The sequence below is a fragment of the Rhinoderma darwinii genome, unplaced genomic scaffold (genome assembly GCF_050947455.1).
Source record: "Rhinoderma darwinii isolate aRhiDar2 unplaced genomic scaffold, aRhiDar2.hap1 Scaffold_943, whole genome shotgun sequence".
Classification (NCBI taxonomy): Eukaryota; Metazoa; Chordata; class Amphibia; order Anura; family Rhinodermatidae; genus Rhinoderma; species Rhinoderma darwinii.
The window spans coordinates 78,004-92,925 of record NW_027464518.1 but is presented as its reverse complement, the minus strand read 5'-3'; the positions used below and the strand labels follow the sequence as shown (position 1 = coordinate 92,925).

General features: G+C 44.4%; 1 protein-coding gene across 1 annotated transcript in view; it reads right to left on the bottom strand.

Annotated features, from left to right (window-relative positions):
• Positions 1-14,922, bottom strand: part of LOC142733369 (KICSTOR complex protein SZT2-like) — a gene marked incomplete at its 5' end in the record, with an annotated part of 100,860 nt that overhangs the window by 10,011 nt on the left and 75,927 nt on the right. The window contains 9 exons of the mRNA XM_075849536.1: positions 6,345-6,419; positions 6,502-6,585; positions 8,266-8,344; positions 8,893-9,089; positions 9,251-9,373; positions 10,364-10,443; positions 11,970-12,231; positions 12,913-13,095; positions 13,192-13,322. Coding sequence (XP_075705651.1) covers positions 6,345-6,419; positions 6,502-6,585; positions 8,266-8,344; positions 8,893-9,089; positions 9,251-9,373; positions 10,364-10,443; positions 11,970-12,231; positions 12,913-13,095; positions 13,192-13,322 — 1,214 coding nt within the window. The remainder of the gene's footprint in view (positions 1-6,344; positions 6,420-6,501; positions 6,586-8,265; positions 8,345-8,892; positions 9,090-9,250; positions 9,374-10,363; positions 10,444-11,969; positions 12,232-12,912; positions 13,096-13,191; positions 13,323-14,922) is intronic.

The following is a 14,922-nucleotide window of genomic DNA, read 5'->3' as shown; positions in this document are numbered from 1 at the left end:
ATGTGCGCACATATATATATATTCATTGTATGCTGCAGCCCCCCTCACTATGGTATACAATACCTGCCGGTCACACATTCGTGGCTTCTTTCTTTCTGTTGGTCCAATCTAGAAATAAAATATACCGACCCGACAAATATTCTAAAAACTCATCGCTATTCAGCCATTTCCTGTTTCCCAATTCTGCGGGGTGCATTTAGAAACAGTCAGCGAGCTCCATATTAGACTTCTCCCTAACAGCTAGAGCGCTGTTCACATAATGATCATATGCACCAAGATACTCCCGCTGCATATGCTGAACAAGCTCATAAAACCCTATAGCCCCAGCAGATGTCAAAAGTATGTCCCTATGGCATCTGCCGGCAGGTAAACGTTATTATACTTTTCTATTTTTTTACTGTATGGAAAAAGCAAAAGTCTGCTTCACTTTGCTATACAGTGGTGAGTGCAGCTCTGGAGTACAATACAGGATGTAACTCAGGATCAGTACAGGATAAGTAATGTAATGTATGTACACAGTGACTCCACCAGCAGAATAGTGAGTGCAGCTCTGGAGTATAATACAGGATATAACTCAGGATCAGTACAGGATAAGTAATGTAATGTATGTACACTGTGACTCCACCAGCAGAATAGTGAGTGCAGCTCTGGAGTATAATACAGGATGTAACTCAGGATCAGTACAGGATAAGTAATATAATGTATGTACACAGTGACTCCACCAGCAGAATAGTGAGTGCAGCTCTGGAGTATAATACAGGATATGAGAAAAAAATGTGCCGAGGCACAGAGGTCCCAATTTCCCAGCCACCATAGAATGGTGTCAATGGTAGCAGTTAAAATATAACTTTTATTAGTGAATCAAACAGACAGACAGCAACACAAAGTTAAAATTGTATCAAAAGACGGCTCATGTGTATCGTAAAGATCAATGTGCACGCACCCAGCACATCGCTGGATGCAATGAGATAGACTGATTAGGCAGCTGCAGACTGCCGTTCGTGGGATCAGTCCCACACAGTTAGAGCAAGTAACTGAGCCGTCAGTGATTATTAAGATGGCGATAGCCCCCCCGACATGTTTCGTTACAGAAGTAACGTCCTCAGGGGATAACACGGGGCTAATGAGCGCGCGTGTAGAATCCTGCTCCTTATATAAGCTCGTATGCCTGACATATGTGTGACGTGTGTGGCAACGGCTCTACTCTCTGCCAATCAGGCAGTCATAAATGACGAGCCCCCATGCCGAGGAGAGTGACACGGCTGGGAGCCAATAGAGCACCGTGGCAATGTGTCAAATCATAACGGGAGCTGCGCGCGTGCGCACAGCAGCCGAAATGGGTAACTGTTATCCGAGAGTCTCTGTATGCAGGAAGAGTGACAGAACGGGCAGCCAATAAAGAGTTCAGAACGGCACTCAAATGAGGCAGACGAATCAAACGAGTAGATAACGCCGGGATACCCAATAAGTGGTGGCAATAAATGTCACACAAAAATTAGCGTATAAATTACGCATCAATTACAATACGAATGTCACAATATCCGAATAGAGAGCTCAGATACAATCGCGAGTGTCACACATAGGATAAATGTACAAAGGTACATAATAAGAAATATTCCCAAAAGGGTCTAATAGATATAACCAAATAGTAGGGAAGAGCAAGGAGCAAAATGGAGTTGTCTGTTATGACAATGACAACAATCAATAGTAATATCTACCGAACATTAATGTAGTGAAACTAGATATGCATCAGGACTGTATGAGTAGTAATCAGTGTGTCTCATAAACTGTCAGATCGACAGAGGTATCACACAAAAGAAAAAGTGATATTCAGCAAGAGTGGTATATATAGCAAAAAAAGGGTTTACTACGAGGGAAGAAGATATTTTAATATTCTCTACAGGAAGGCCATAAAGGTAAAACCCTCATTAAGGCCATTGGGGCTCAGAGAACCGAGCCTATGTATCCATCGAGCCTCCTCCTGTAATAGTCTCTTGTCTAGGTTACCAGCCCTAGGGCCAAGTTTTAATTGCGTAATGCCCCAGAATTGAAGGATCTTAGAGTCGCCCCCATGAACAGATCTCACATGTCTCGAAATAGAGGTATCCTCTTTCATATTAACACTGCTGACATGTCTGGAGATCCTTCTCCTGAGTTGCTGAGTGGTTTTGCCAACATACAATTTGGGGCACGGGCATCTGGCAACATATACAACATCGGTGGTTTGGCAATTAATAAAGTGTCTGATGGTAAATTGACAACCGTTTAGATGGTTAGTAAAACACTTGGTTTTGGGCATGTATATGCAGAAGGAACATCTGCCACAGGGGAAGGATCCCACTGCGGGAGATGAAAGCCATGTATCACGAGGGATGAGTGGTCTGGAGTAATGGCTCCGCGTTAAGAATTCTCGAAGATTTCTTCCACGTCTGAAGGTCACATTCGGAATGTCGGAAATAGCATCCGCTAAATCCGGATCAGACCGTAAAATGGCCCAATGCTTCTTCAAAATACAGGATATAACTCAGGATCAGTACAGGATAAGTAATGTAATGTATGTACACTGTGACTCCACCAGCAGAATAGTGAGTGCAGCTCTGGAGTATAATACAGGATGTAACTCAGGATTAGTACAGGATAAGTAATGTAATGTATGTACACAGTGACTCCACCAGCAGAATAGTGAGTGCAGCTCTGGAGTATAATACAGGATATAACTCAGGATCAGTACAGGATAAGTAATGTAATGTATGTACACAGTGACTCCACCAGCAGAATAGTGAGTGCAGCTCTGGAGTATAATACAGGATGTAACTCAGGATCAGTACTGGATAAATAATGTAATGTATGTACACAGTGACTCCACCAGCAGAATAGAGAGTGCAGCTCTGGAGTATAATACAGGATGTAACTCAGGATCAGTACTGGATAAATAATGTAATGTATGTACACAGTGACTCCACCAGCAGAATAGTGAGTGCAGCTCTGGAGTATAATACAGGATATAACTCAGGATCAGTACAGGATAAGTAATGAATTGTATGTACACAGTGACTGCACCAGCAGAATAGGGAGTGCAGCTCTGGAGTATAATACAGGATGTAACTCAGGATCAGAACAGGATAGGTAATGTAATGTATGTACACAGTGATTCCACCAGCAGAATAGTGAGTGCAGCTCTGGAGTATAATACAAGATATAACTCAGGATCAGTACAGGATAAGTAATGTAATGTATGTACACAGTGACTCCACCAGCAGAATAGTGAGTGCAGCTCTGGAGTATAATACAGGATGTAACTCAGGATCAGTACTGGATAAATAATGTAATGTATGTACACAGTGACTCCACCAGCAGAATAGAGAGTGCAGCTCTGGAGTATAATACAGGATGTAACTCAGGATCAGTACTGGATAAATAATGTAATGTATGTACACAGTGACTCCACCAGCAGAATAGTGAGTGCAGCTCTGGAGTATAATACAGGATGTAACTCAGGATCAGTACTGGATAAATAATGTAATGTATGTACACAGTGACTCCACCAGCAGAATAGTGAGCGCAGCTCTGGAGTATAATACAGGATATAACTCAGCATAAGTAATGTAATGTATGTACACAGTGACTCCACCAGCAGAATAGTGAGCGCAGCTCTGGAGTATAATACAGGATATAACTCAGCATAAGTAATGTAATGTATGTACACAGTGACTCCACCAGCAGAATAGTGAGTGCAGCTCTGGAGTATAATACAGGATGTAACTCAGGATCAGTACAGGATAAGTAATGTAATGTATGTACACAGTGACTCCACCAGCAGAATAGTGAGTGCAGCTCTGGAGTATAATACAGGATGTAACTCAGGATCAGTACAGGATAAGTAATGTAATGTATGTACACAGTGATTCCACCAGCAGAATAGTGAGTGCAGCTCTGGAGTATAATACAAGATATAACTCAGGATCAGTACAGGATAAGTAATGTAATGTATGTACACAGTGACTCCACCAGCAGAATAGTGAGTGCAGCTCTGGAGTATAATACAGGATGTAACTCAGGATCAGTACTGGATAAATAATGTAATGTATGTACACAGTGACTCCACCAGCAGAATAGAGAGTGCAGCTCTGGAGTATAATACAGGATGTAACTCAGGATCAGTACTGGATAAATAATGTAATGTATGTACACAGTGACTCCACCAGCAGAATAGTGAGTGCAGCTCTGGAGTATAATACAGGATGTAACTCAGGATCAGTACTGGATAAATAATGTAATGTATGTACACAGTGACTCCACCAGCAGAATAGTGAGCGCAGCTCTGGAGTATAATACAGGATATAACTCAGCATAAGTAATGTAATGTATGTACACAGTGACTCCACCAGCAGAATAGTGAGCGCAGCTCTGGAGTATAATACAGGATATAACTCAGCATAAGTAATGTAATGTATGTACACAGTGACTCCACCAGCAGAATAGTGAGTGCAGCTCTGGAGTATAATACAGGATGTAACTCAGGATCAGTACAGGATAAGTAATGTAATGTATGTACACAGTGATTCCACCAGCAGAATAGTGAGTGCAGCTCTGGAGTATAATACAAGATATAACTCAGGATCAGTACAGGATAAGTAATGTAATGTATGTACACAGTGACTCCACCAGCAGAATAGAGAGTGCAGCTCTGGAGTATAATACAGGATGTAACTCAGGATCAGTACTGGATAAATAATGTAATGTATGTACACAGTGACTCCACCAGCAGAATAGAGAGTGCAGCTCTGGAGTATAATACAGGATGTAACTCAGGATCAGTACTGGATAAATAATGTAATGTATGTACACAGTGACTCCACCAGCAGAATAGTGAGTGCAGCTCTGGAGTATAATACAGGATGTAACTCAGGATCAGTACTGGATAAATAATGTAATGTATGTACACAGTGACTCCACCAGCAGAATAGTGAGCGCAGCTCTGGAGTATAATACAGGATATAACTCAGCATAAGTAATGTAATGTATGTACACAGTGACTCCACCAGCAGAATAGTGAGCGCAGCTCTGGAGTATAATACAGGATATAACTCAGCATAAGTAATGTAATGTATGTACACAGTGACTCCACCAGCAGAATAGTGAGTGCAGCTCTGGAGTATAATACAGGATGTAACTCAGGATCAGTACAGGATAAGTAATGTAATGTATGTACACAGTGACTCCACCAGCAGAATAGTGAGTGCAGCTCTGGAGTATAATACAGGATGTAACTCAGGATCAGTACAGGATAAGTAATGTAATGTATGTACACAGTGACTCCACCAGCAGAATAGTGAGTGCAGCTCTGGAGTATAATACAGGATGTAACTCAGGATCAGTACAGGATAAGTAATGTAATGTATGTACACAGTGACTCCACCAGCAGAATAGTGAGTGCAGCTCTGGAGTATAATACAGGATGTAACTCAGGATCAGTACAGGATAAGTAATGTAATGTATGTACACAGTGACTTCTTATTAATACAGGTTAGATATATAATTCATCTACATAAAGGTGATCAGAGGTGGTTATGGGCTCTATTTTCTGATGCAGAGAAGTCACCTAAATCCTGTGCTGAACGCTGAACATTACATAATAATGAGCTTGTTACATTAAGAGCTAATAAATCCCGTCATACAGTGATAATCAACCAGGCCAATTAACCGTGATCACAACATCTGTGTAGTAGACTGAGAAGCGCCGGGGATCCCCAGTGATGGGAGCGCTGAGTGTTTATACCCCTACAAAAATATAAATCTGCGCCACTTTACCTCATTACCGGTAAGATAAATAAGAAAAGTATTCAGCCATCTGCATCTGCTGACTCCACCATCCCCCGCACATCAACTATACTTCAATTTCAAGGGCTTTTACCAGTCCAACCAGAGAGCAGCGGTGACATCACTGAGAATGCAGCCTATCCATTCACTAGAGAGCAGTGACATCACTGAGAATGCAGCATATCCATTCACTAGAGAGCAGTGACATCACTGAGAATGCAGCATATCCATTCACTAGAGAGCAGTGACATCACTGAGAATGCAGCATATCCATTCACTAGAGAGCAGTGACATCACTGAGAATGTAGCCTATCCATTCACTAGAGAGCAGCGGTGACATCACTGAGAATTCAGCCTATCCATTCACTAGAGAGCAGTGACATCACTGAGAATACAGCCTATGCATTCACTAGAGAGCAGTGACATCACTGAGAATGCAGCCTATCCATTCACTAGAGAGCAGTGACATCACTGAGAATGCAGCCTATCCATTCACTAGAGAGCATCTGACAATTGTCCAGTACCTGGGAGTTGACGGACTGGCCCATTGGTATACGGGAACACTCCAGAGCGTACTGCTTCACACAGAAGTAACAGCCCTGTGGGATAGATACAAATTATTAGAACAATGAGACCAGCACCACTGTACCCAGCATTCCCAGTTACCTTCCACTTTACAACCTGGAAGGAGAGTTCCATCAGCACGATCCCTCCAGGCAGCGCCCTCTGCAGGTGGTATGTGGTCACTGCAGAACTTGTACTCTGCTGGATATAAACACAATATAGATACAATAATACATCTTGTAAATGGACGCTATGATCTACAGATACCAGGCCGGCTCATGCTTTACTGTTGCTGGGGGTCTCAGCACATCTTACATACCCTCCTCAACATGGAAATTGTAACACCAAGAAGGAAAGGTTTTGGAATTGTGGAAATCACAGGATCGATAGACATGTTAATGATATGCAAATTATAAAAAAAACGGAAACAAAATAATCCAAACATCTTGATTTATTCAGTACGGAGTATAAGCGCCACGCGCAGAAATCCACGCACTTCCACGCCTTGGCAGCGATCGATGAGGTTATTAATGGTTGTCTGACGAATGTTCTGCCACGCTGAATGCACTTGGGAACGTAAATCATCAGGATTAGCCGCTGGCCCCTACCCTTGCAACTGCCGACCAATGACGTCCCAGATGTGCTGCATGGGAGACAAGTCCGGAGACGCTGCAGGCCATGGTACCACGTTTAGGCCACGCCGGCTGCTCACAGCAGCACGAGCTACATGCGGCCTGGTGTTGTCCTGCTGAAAAATGGCTTCTGGGACACTTTGGAGAAATGGCCATCCACTGGTTCCACAACCAAATTAATGTAGCGCCGAGCTGTTAGTGAACCTGAAATAAAGACTAGAGGGGTCCGGCTACCGCACATTATACCATCCCACACCATAATCCCGGGAGTAGGACCGGTGTGACGTTCCCTTGTGAAGGCCTCTTCATGGCAATGCCCACGTGGTCTCCAGACCAATCTCTGGCTATCATTGCGTCCAAGACAAAAGCGGGACCCATCGCTGAAGAGGATAGACCTCCATTCCAGCCTCCATTGCCGTCTTGCTGTGCACCATGATAGCCTTTGAGACAGGTGGCGTGTGGTCAATGGAACACCTGTAGCTGGACGTCCGGCTCGTAGCCCAATGTCGTGTAAAAGCCTTCTGATGGTTTGTGTGGACACTGTTTGCCGCCCTAGGCTTGGGATGTGACGTCCAATTTCACTTGCAGTACAGAATGTATCACTACGCGCCAATCTTCCAATCAGACGATCCGTCCGTGCAGAGGTTCATGCCCGCGCACCTCTTGTTGTCATTCCCGTTCGTTTTTCTCCCAACCTCCGGGACACACAACGTTGAACAGCGCTGACATCTCGGCCCAGGAGCGTAGTGATCCGCCGGAGTGATAAACCAAGGTCTCCAGCTCAAGGATTCTGTCCCTCTCAGTTTGCGACAAGTGGCGATAACTGGTACGTCGACCAACAGGAGGCGACGCACAATCACCCAAAACCACGCAATCCGATTTTTGAGGTTACACGAAGCTAAAAAACTTTGCTTTCAACCTGACTTTTATGCCCCCCCCCCCCCCCCGACCACCACAGATTGGAGCTCGGTGCTTGACAATATCATAATTTTCAGATTTTAGCGACACCTGCGACTTCGTCGATTTGCAGAATCTCACGGCTCGTCCTTCTTGGTGCTGCAATTTCAATGTTGAGAAGTGTATTTATGGACAAGCGAGACCTTTGCACTACAACCCCTATCATAAGTGCACAGAACCGGACTGGAGTGCAATACTCTGCTATACTCCTTTGTACCTGCATCTGGCAATGGTACATGGGTAACACTTGAGTCCCTGCCGTTCCTATATGGACAGCGGGGACAGGACTTACCTTAGGACTGCCCTCGTTTTTGGGTTTGGAAGCTCTGCTCTCCGGAGCCAGGGAGGCCACAGCTCTAATCCGTGCCGTGCTGCAAATACAGGATGAAAGCTCAGAAGAGACCAGAAATGATGCCGCCTAATCAGCTACTTTCTTGATGGGGATTCCTCTCCCATAAGAAGGGGACCCCCTGGTCATGAGGTCTTCCTGCGGCCAGCGAGGCTCGGTGGGACCTGCCTAATGGATTGGGGGGGTCCAGTGCCATCAACTGAATTTCTGAATCTTAACTTAAAAAACGGAAAGATTCAGAAACTCCGTTGATGTCGCTGAATCCCCCAACCCATTAGGCAGGTCCCACCGAGTCCAGCTGACTGCAGGGAGTCCTAACGACCTTGTGACCCAATATAGATTTACCCACCTCCCACTAAAATCAATGTGGGTCTATGTAATGCCAGAACGGCAGTGGTACTGCAGAGTAGACTTTTGTGCAGCAAAGACAATCCGTTTTAAATATGAAGTCTTAGCCCGATATTTCCTAAATCCAACCCATCGGTTGTTCGAGCGACTGAATAGGTTTCCTTCACTGGAGGATTTCGTTGCTGCTTCTCATTGGTCACAAGTCACATGACGGGCACTCACCTGCGAGCGGGGGAGGCAGGGCGCAGCTGCACAAGAATAAATCCGGTGCTCTGCAGGTACTGAATGTATTGCTGCATGAACGCGGTGCGCAGCTCCTGCAGCCAGGGCTCTTCTTTAGCTTTGCTGGGGGGCATGTCCGCCGAATCGCAGCTGTGACTACGATCTCTGCCGGATGAGTCATTGGACCGGTGTCTTTTCTAGAAAAAAAAATATTAACCGTTATGAAATGTGAAACTTTGTCCTGATCTTATCGACTGTGTCAAGTCAAGCAACCGGCTGGGGGTTGTAGAACTACAAGTATCAGACTGAGAGTTGTAGTACTTCACAGGTTCCAGGAACCCGTGTCATATCACTATACCTTGCCCTCACTCCTTTCCTGGTCATTCTGGACTTGCGCTTGAAACGATGGATCAAAAAGCAGAGGGGTGGCACAGTAATGAACCAGCCGGGCAGATTGTTTCAGGGTGTCGAGGTCCGCCGCCTGCAGGAACAGATGTCAAATATAAGATGAGGAAATACCAGCTCAGAATAACTGCAAATCTATCAGACAACGGGTGCGGTGGCAGGAATATAAATCAGACGTCCCGTCCACCACTCCGAGTAAAGGACACGGCAGTCGGCGCTTTCCCTTATACTTATGGCTGATAACATAGAACAACAGTTATAATTTGGATACACACAAGAAATCCTTAATTGTACCCCAGTTTGTACCCTAGTACTTACATTGTCCAATGCCAAGCAGCACCCATGTACTCAGATGCATAAAGTGCCCGGGCAGTGCCATTCATTGCCCAGATACATAGTGAACACTACATACCGGACGGATATGGGTTGAAGGTTGTTGTTCCTTATATCGGTTGTCTCATGAACACAAGCCCTGTCCACATGTTCTATTAGGGCACATGGACGTCATAGAAGGGGCTACCCTGTTCGGGACCCCTCTCTATGAGACAGAAAGGACAGCCGCTCTTTAAGAGCAGTTACCGCTCTGGCAGATCGAAGTTGTCCACGTATCACATCTGAGCGGCCGCCATGTAGTGCTACAACGCCTCTTTATTTCCCTAAGCAAAATCAGCTGTTTCCGGGAGATGGATGCATCCGAAAATGGTTGAAGCGGATGAGACAACCCCTTTAAGAGGCCGGACATCGACTTACAGGGTAGTCACCTATAGGTGGCACTAGAGAGACGGTTTTATTTCTTCTGGGGAGAACTACTTTGCATACTTTTTTCCCAGGGAGCATTGCTCTAAAGGCTGGGTCTCCGCAAGTAAGTCTCTGAATGGCCGAGGCCTCCAACGGCAAAATCAAAAAGATTGTATCCCCACACAATGTGACACATCTGCACGGACAGGGGGCCAGTACATTTTCACACATTTCTCTATGACTTATGTCTGTGTATGTTCTTTATAAGTCCTGTAATGAAATGTATTGATGGAGCGTCTGGGAGGAGGGGACAATAAGCGTCACTCACACTGATCGGCATGTTAGACTGCGCTGATCTCTGCTGCCAAGTCACAAACAGATTTTCGATCTTAAGTTGTTTCTCCACCTCTACAAAAAACAAAAAGAATAAGAGATGAGAACTTCTAATAACTACGAACGACCCCGGCCCAGGAGGGATCAAGCATTTAATGGAATCGCCTTTTTTTTATTTTTATAAAGCTTAATCGTTGTATTGGGAAAAGTTCAGCAATTTTCTAATAGACTTTGTGTTTCAATTCCTCACTATTTCCAAGACATCTGATTGCTGTCAGTGACTGGACACACACTATTTTACATTCACAGACCTAATATTCTCACAGGTGAAGGTTTGATACAATTGTATCCAGTCTGGCTAATCCTGTCCAGAGCTGTACAAACTGCACTGCAGACTGATACATTTACCTGCACTGATACATTGTAGCAAACACAGGACAGCAAAGATTTGTGCAGCGGATGTGTAGCTCACAGAGGATTCTCTAGACTCCACAACATTTTTACACACCCTCGGCTGCGAGAAGTATTAGGTATGTGAATGTAAATCAGTGTGTCCATTCAATTACAGCAATCAGAAAGCTTGAAAATGATGAGGAATTGAAACAAAAAGTATATTAGAAAAATTGCAGAACTATTCATGATACAATGATTAAGCTTTATTTATATAAAACCGGAAAATTATTATGATTAGTGTTAGGTCAAGATGGTTTTCAGCCTTGGGAAGCAAACAAAAATATTTCCATTCACTGAAAGCAACCAGATCTCTGGATGAGTATATTAGAAATGATCAAAAATCTTCACTAGACAAAGAATAAAGGCTATGGACACCTTTGCACTGAAATTGTTTAATCTTTTTTTTACTGTGCAGCTCCTGTACATAGCTGGATGTGCCGCTGCTTCTGACATAGATCCGACACACTGCTGGTGGACCTACAGGGCTGATCAGTGGTGAGAGGGGGTCAAGCATTGGTCTTAAGGTAGGGCATATCACACAGGTGGTGTATGTGTGTAATGACAGAGCAAAGCACCCACGGCAGAGTCTGCCTCATGTGCTATAGAAAGCAAAGCAGTACAGGGATGAAGCTGTGACGATACATGAGAACTAGTGAAGACAGCAGCATCCTGGACACACGGACCTCAAATCCAGCATGTATTACGGGACGTCCTAAGAAGTTTGAAACTAAGAGCAGAATGCAAATTTAATACCCGGGGGCCTGAAAATAAATGAAGGAATGAAGACTGCAGGCTGAAACTTAGTGCAATGTTTTTAACTCCCGGTAACTACAAACATCTATAAAAATCATTCCTTCCATGTCGAAGGTGTCCACAGCTTTTAGGCTTTACTTATAAACAACTGAAAACCCCTTTAGGCTGGTGCTCCATGGCGACTTACGTTGCGAGACCTCAACGTCCTTAAGGGACAAAAAGTCACGTGACAATTACAAGATTTCCGACATTCTTCCCCATTGAGGAAATATTCGCGTTGCCTGGCGGTCGCAGGATCCCGTGATTTTACCGTGACCAAAAGCCGCCATGAAGCCCGACCATTAAGCCGCTCTGTATATTTAATATGTCTGCTCCAAACCGCTTTCCCTTCTCACCTCTTTTTTCTGTACTTTTAATTTCCAGAAACTGAGCTCCATGGCGGGAGACGATGTCCATCTCCGGGGAGAGGTGCAAAGGTTTTACGGGGATGACGTCCCTGAGAACCTCATCGAAAGGCACAATGTCTGGGGGATAGTGCAAGGATGGGAGGCTGCGTCCGGAGGTACCCAGCCGTGTCTGCTCCTTGTAAGGAGGGGGTGTGGGGCTTTTGATAAGGGCATCGACTTCTAGGGTGGAATTTAGGAAAAGGTTGGGATCCTGGGAAGAAGAGGAGGAAGCACAAGGTAACAACGATGATATGAAATATTATGTGCCCTGTGCCGGGTTGTCTCACAGTCTCACTCACAATCACTGGATAATGAAAAGTTCGGCAACTTTTTAATATTCTTTAGCTTTCAATTCCATTTTCAAGATCCCTGCTTTATGTCAGTGAATAGAAACATTCATTCTTTACATTTAGATGCGGAAATCCTCGTGGCCTAGTCCTGTTCAGTGTATCAGTTATCCCTTCATATGAGCCATTCAACTGTGTGAGCAGGACTAGGTCAGAACAGGTTTCAGCCTCTGAATGCAAACAATAACTGTTTGAAGTCACAGACAGAAAGCAGAGATATTGAAAATAGTGAGAAATTGAACAAAAAGCGTATTACAAAAGTTGCAAAACTTTTCATTTTGAAACGATTAAACATTTACATAAAAAGTAATAGGGGTTGTCCAGGATTAGAAGTAGACGGCTGCTTCGCTTCCTTCCAAAACAGCGCCACATTTGTCAATGGGTTGTGTCTGGTATTGCAGCTCAGCAACATTGAAGGAAATGGGGCTGAGTTGCAATACCACACACAACCTGTGGACGGACGTGGCGCTGTTTTGGAAGGGAGCAGCCATGTTTTTTCTAAAAATGAAGAAGAATTTTTATCACATTTAGTACACAGGAGTTACCTGCTTGCTCTCTTCATGCCAGGGGGTGTCCGAAAAACTGTAGTGATGGAAGAGTCCCAACTTCTGACTTAGAAGACAATGCACCACGTGCGCCCGGGCATTCTGCCACTGGATCAGACGTACCAGGGAGCGGCTCAGTGATGCGCCCAGGTCTGGAGACCAGTTGTACGTGTACAGGGTAAGCTGACGAAGGAGAAAAACGGAGATGTGAATCCAGCCGCAAGGAGAAGCGGGGGAGGGGAGTCATAAACCCTGGACGCGGTTATATAAACGCGTCACCTTTTTATCTTGGATGTCAATGATCAGGAACCTTTGTCGAGGAACCAACCCACGCGGTGAGGAAGACGGGTCCAGAGGTCTATCGGCCGATTCCAGCTCCATGGCCTCAAAACGCTGGAATCCTTTCTGAGCTGCGAGTATAAAAATAATCCATGAGAGTCAACAGATCACAGTAGCTGCATTATTAACCCCTAGACCACCACAGTGTATATAGATTTATGTTCCAGCTGCCCCGGGAAGTTAGATCGTAAATAAGTAGTCTTTAACCCCTTGGTGACACTTGCTGTACATTTACGGTGCTGACGCTATGTAGTTTGTTCCAAACGCAGTAAATGTACGTCACGGGGATTGCGCCCGCACCACCTGAAACGTGTGTGTCAGCCGTATCTTACAGCGAACACTCTGCTGCAACGGCCGGGAACAGAGAAACGCTCCAACAATATAAAATAAATAAAAATAATAAAAAGCGCCTTTATTTTTTTCCCCTTTTTCCCCCTATATAAAACGTAAAAAATGTAACGATGCCGGTTCTGCTTTGGTATCACATTAAAGCTCCATCTGTTCCGTAAAAAATAAAAGAATGGATTTATGGCCAAAGTAAAAATACAAACCTTTATCCTCCTCAGGTTCAGTTCACACGTGTAAATTATGCGGTTTTACAGCAACGGAATTAGTTGCGGAAAATCCGCAGCAAAGTGGACGAGATAAAACAAATCTCCTCCGTACGCTGCGTAAATACTGAGTGGGAAAAACGTGCGGTGCAGAATTTTATTCCGCAACATGTCAGTTGTATTTGTGTAAACGCGACGCTGCTTATTTGTTGCGGGTTTTCTTCATTGAATTCAATGGGGAATTAAAACCAGCAAAAAAATAGCAGTTGTTGCATTTTTTTGCGGCGGGTTCGTAGCGATCCCGCTGCAAAAAACGCAACTCCGAAAAAAACAAAAGCTCATACTTACCCAGAAGTCTGTGTTCCTCCCTCCAGCGCGGCCTCCTGGGATGACGTTTCATCGCTAGCTAAGTGCTGCCGTTTTCCGCAGCGGAATTCCCTTCGGCGCACAGGGCGGATACGCTGCCTGCTTTAACGCAGCATATCCTCCCCGTCTGAACACGGCCTTAGAATGTGGCCAAAAGGTGAAATTTTGCTGCGGACAATCAGACATCGGAAGGCCTTGGCCTTGAAAGGGTTAAAAAATATTCCTAATGTGATATGGAAAAACCGTCGTTTTTCTTAAACGTTTTCTTAGTATCATCTGGGGCTTTTAGGGCAATGGTCAACTATATTCAAGTCAATGGGAAAAAAATTTGGCAAATATACAAAAAATAAATAAATCAGCATTTCCTAATAACTGTAGGGTTTTTTGTTACAGGATTTTTTAAAAATGCTGTTCACTTCCACGTAACATCCGTCTGCCACGTAAAAATACTGCAGCGGCCAAAACAGCGGTATGTGACTGCATCAAACTCTGAGCGGTTACATAGACACAGTCCACATCAATGTCCACGGTGACCTGATCAGCAGCAGTCAGGATGTGGACATTGATGTGGATGGTGACGTGGACTGAGGTGAAGATGTGCATCGGACAAGGGCCCATAATGTGATGTTTGGGGAACTGGTCAGATGGGGGTTCCAATAGTCTTGGTAGGTAAAAAAAAGTGGCATAAAAAAAGATATTTCAAATGGTGTAAAGGATTAATGGAAAAACTTCCAGTATAGTGGACACAATGACA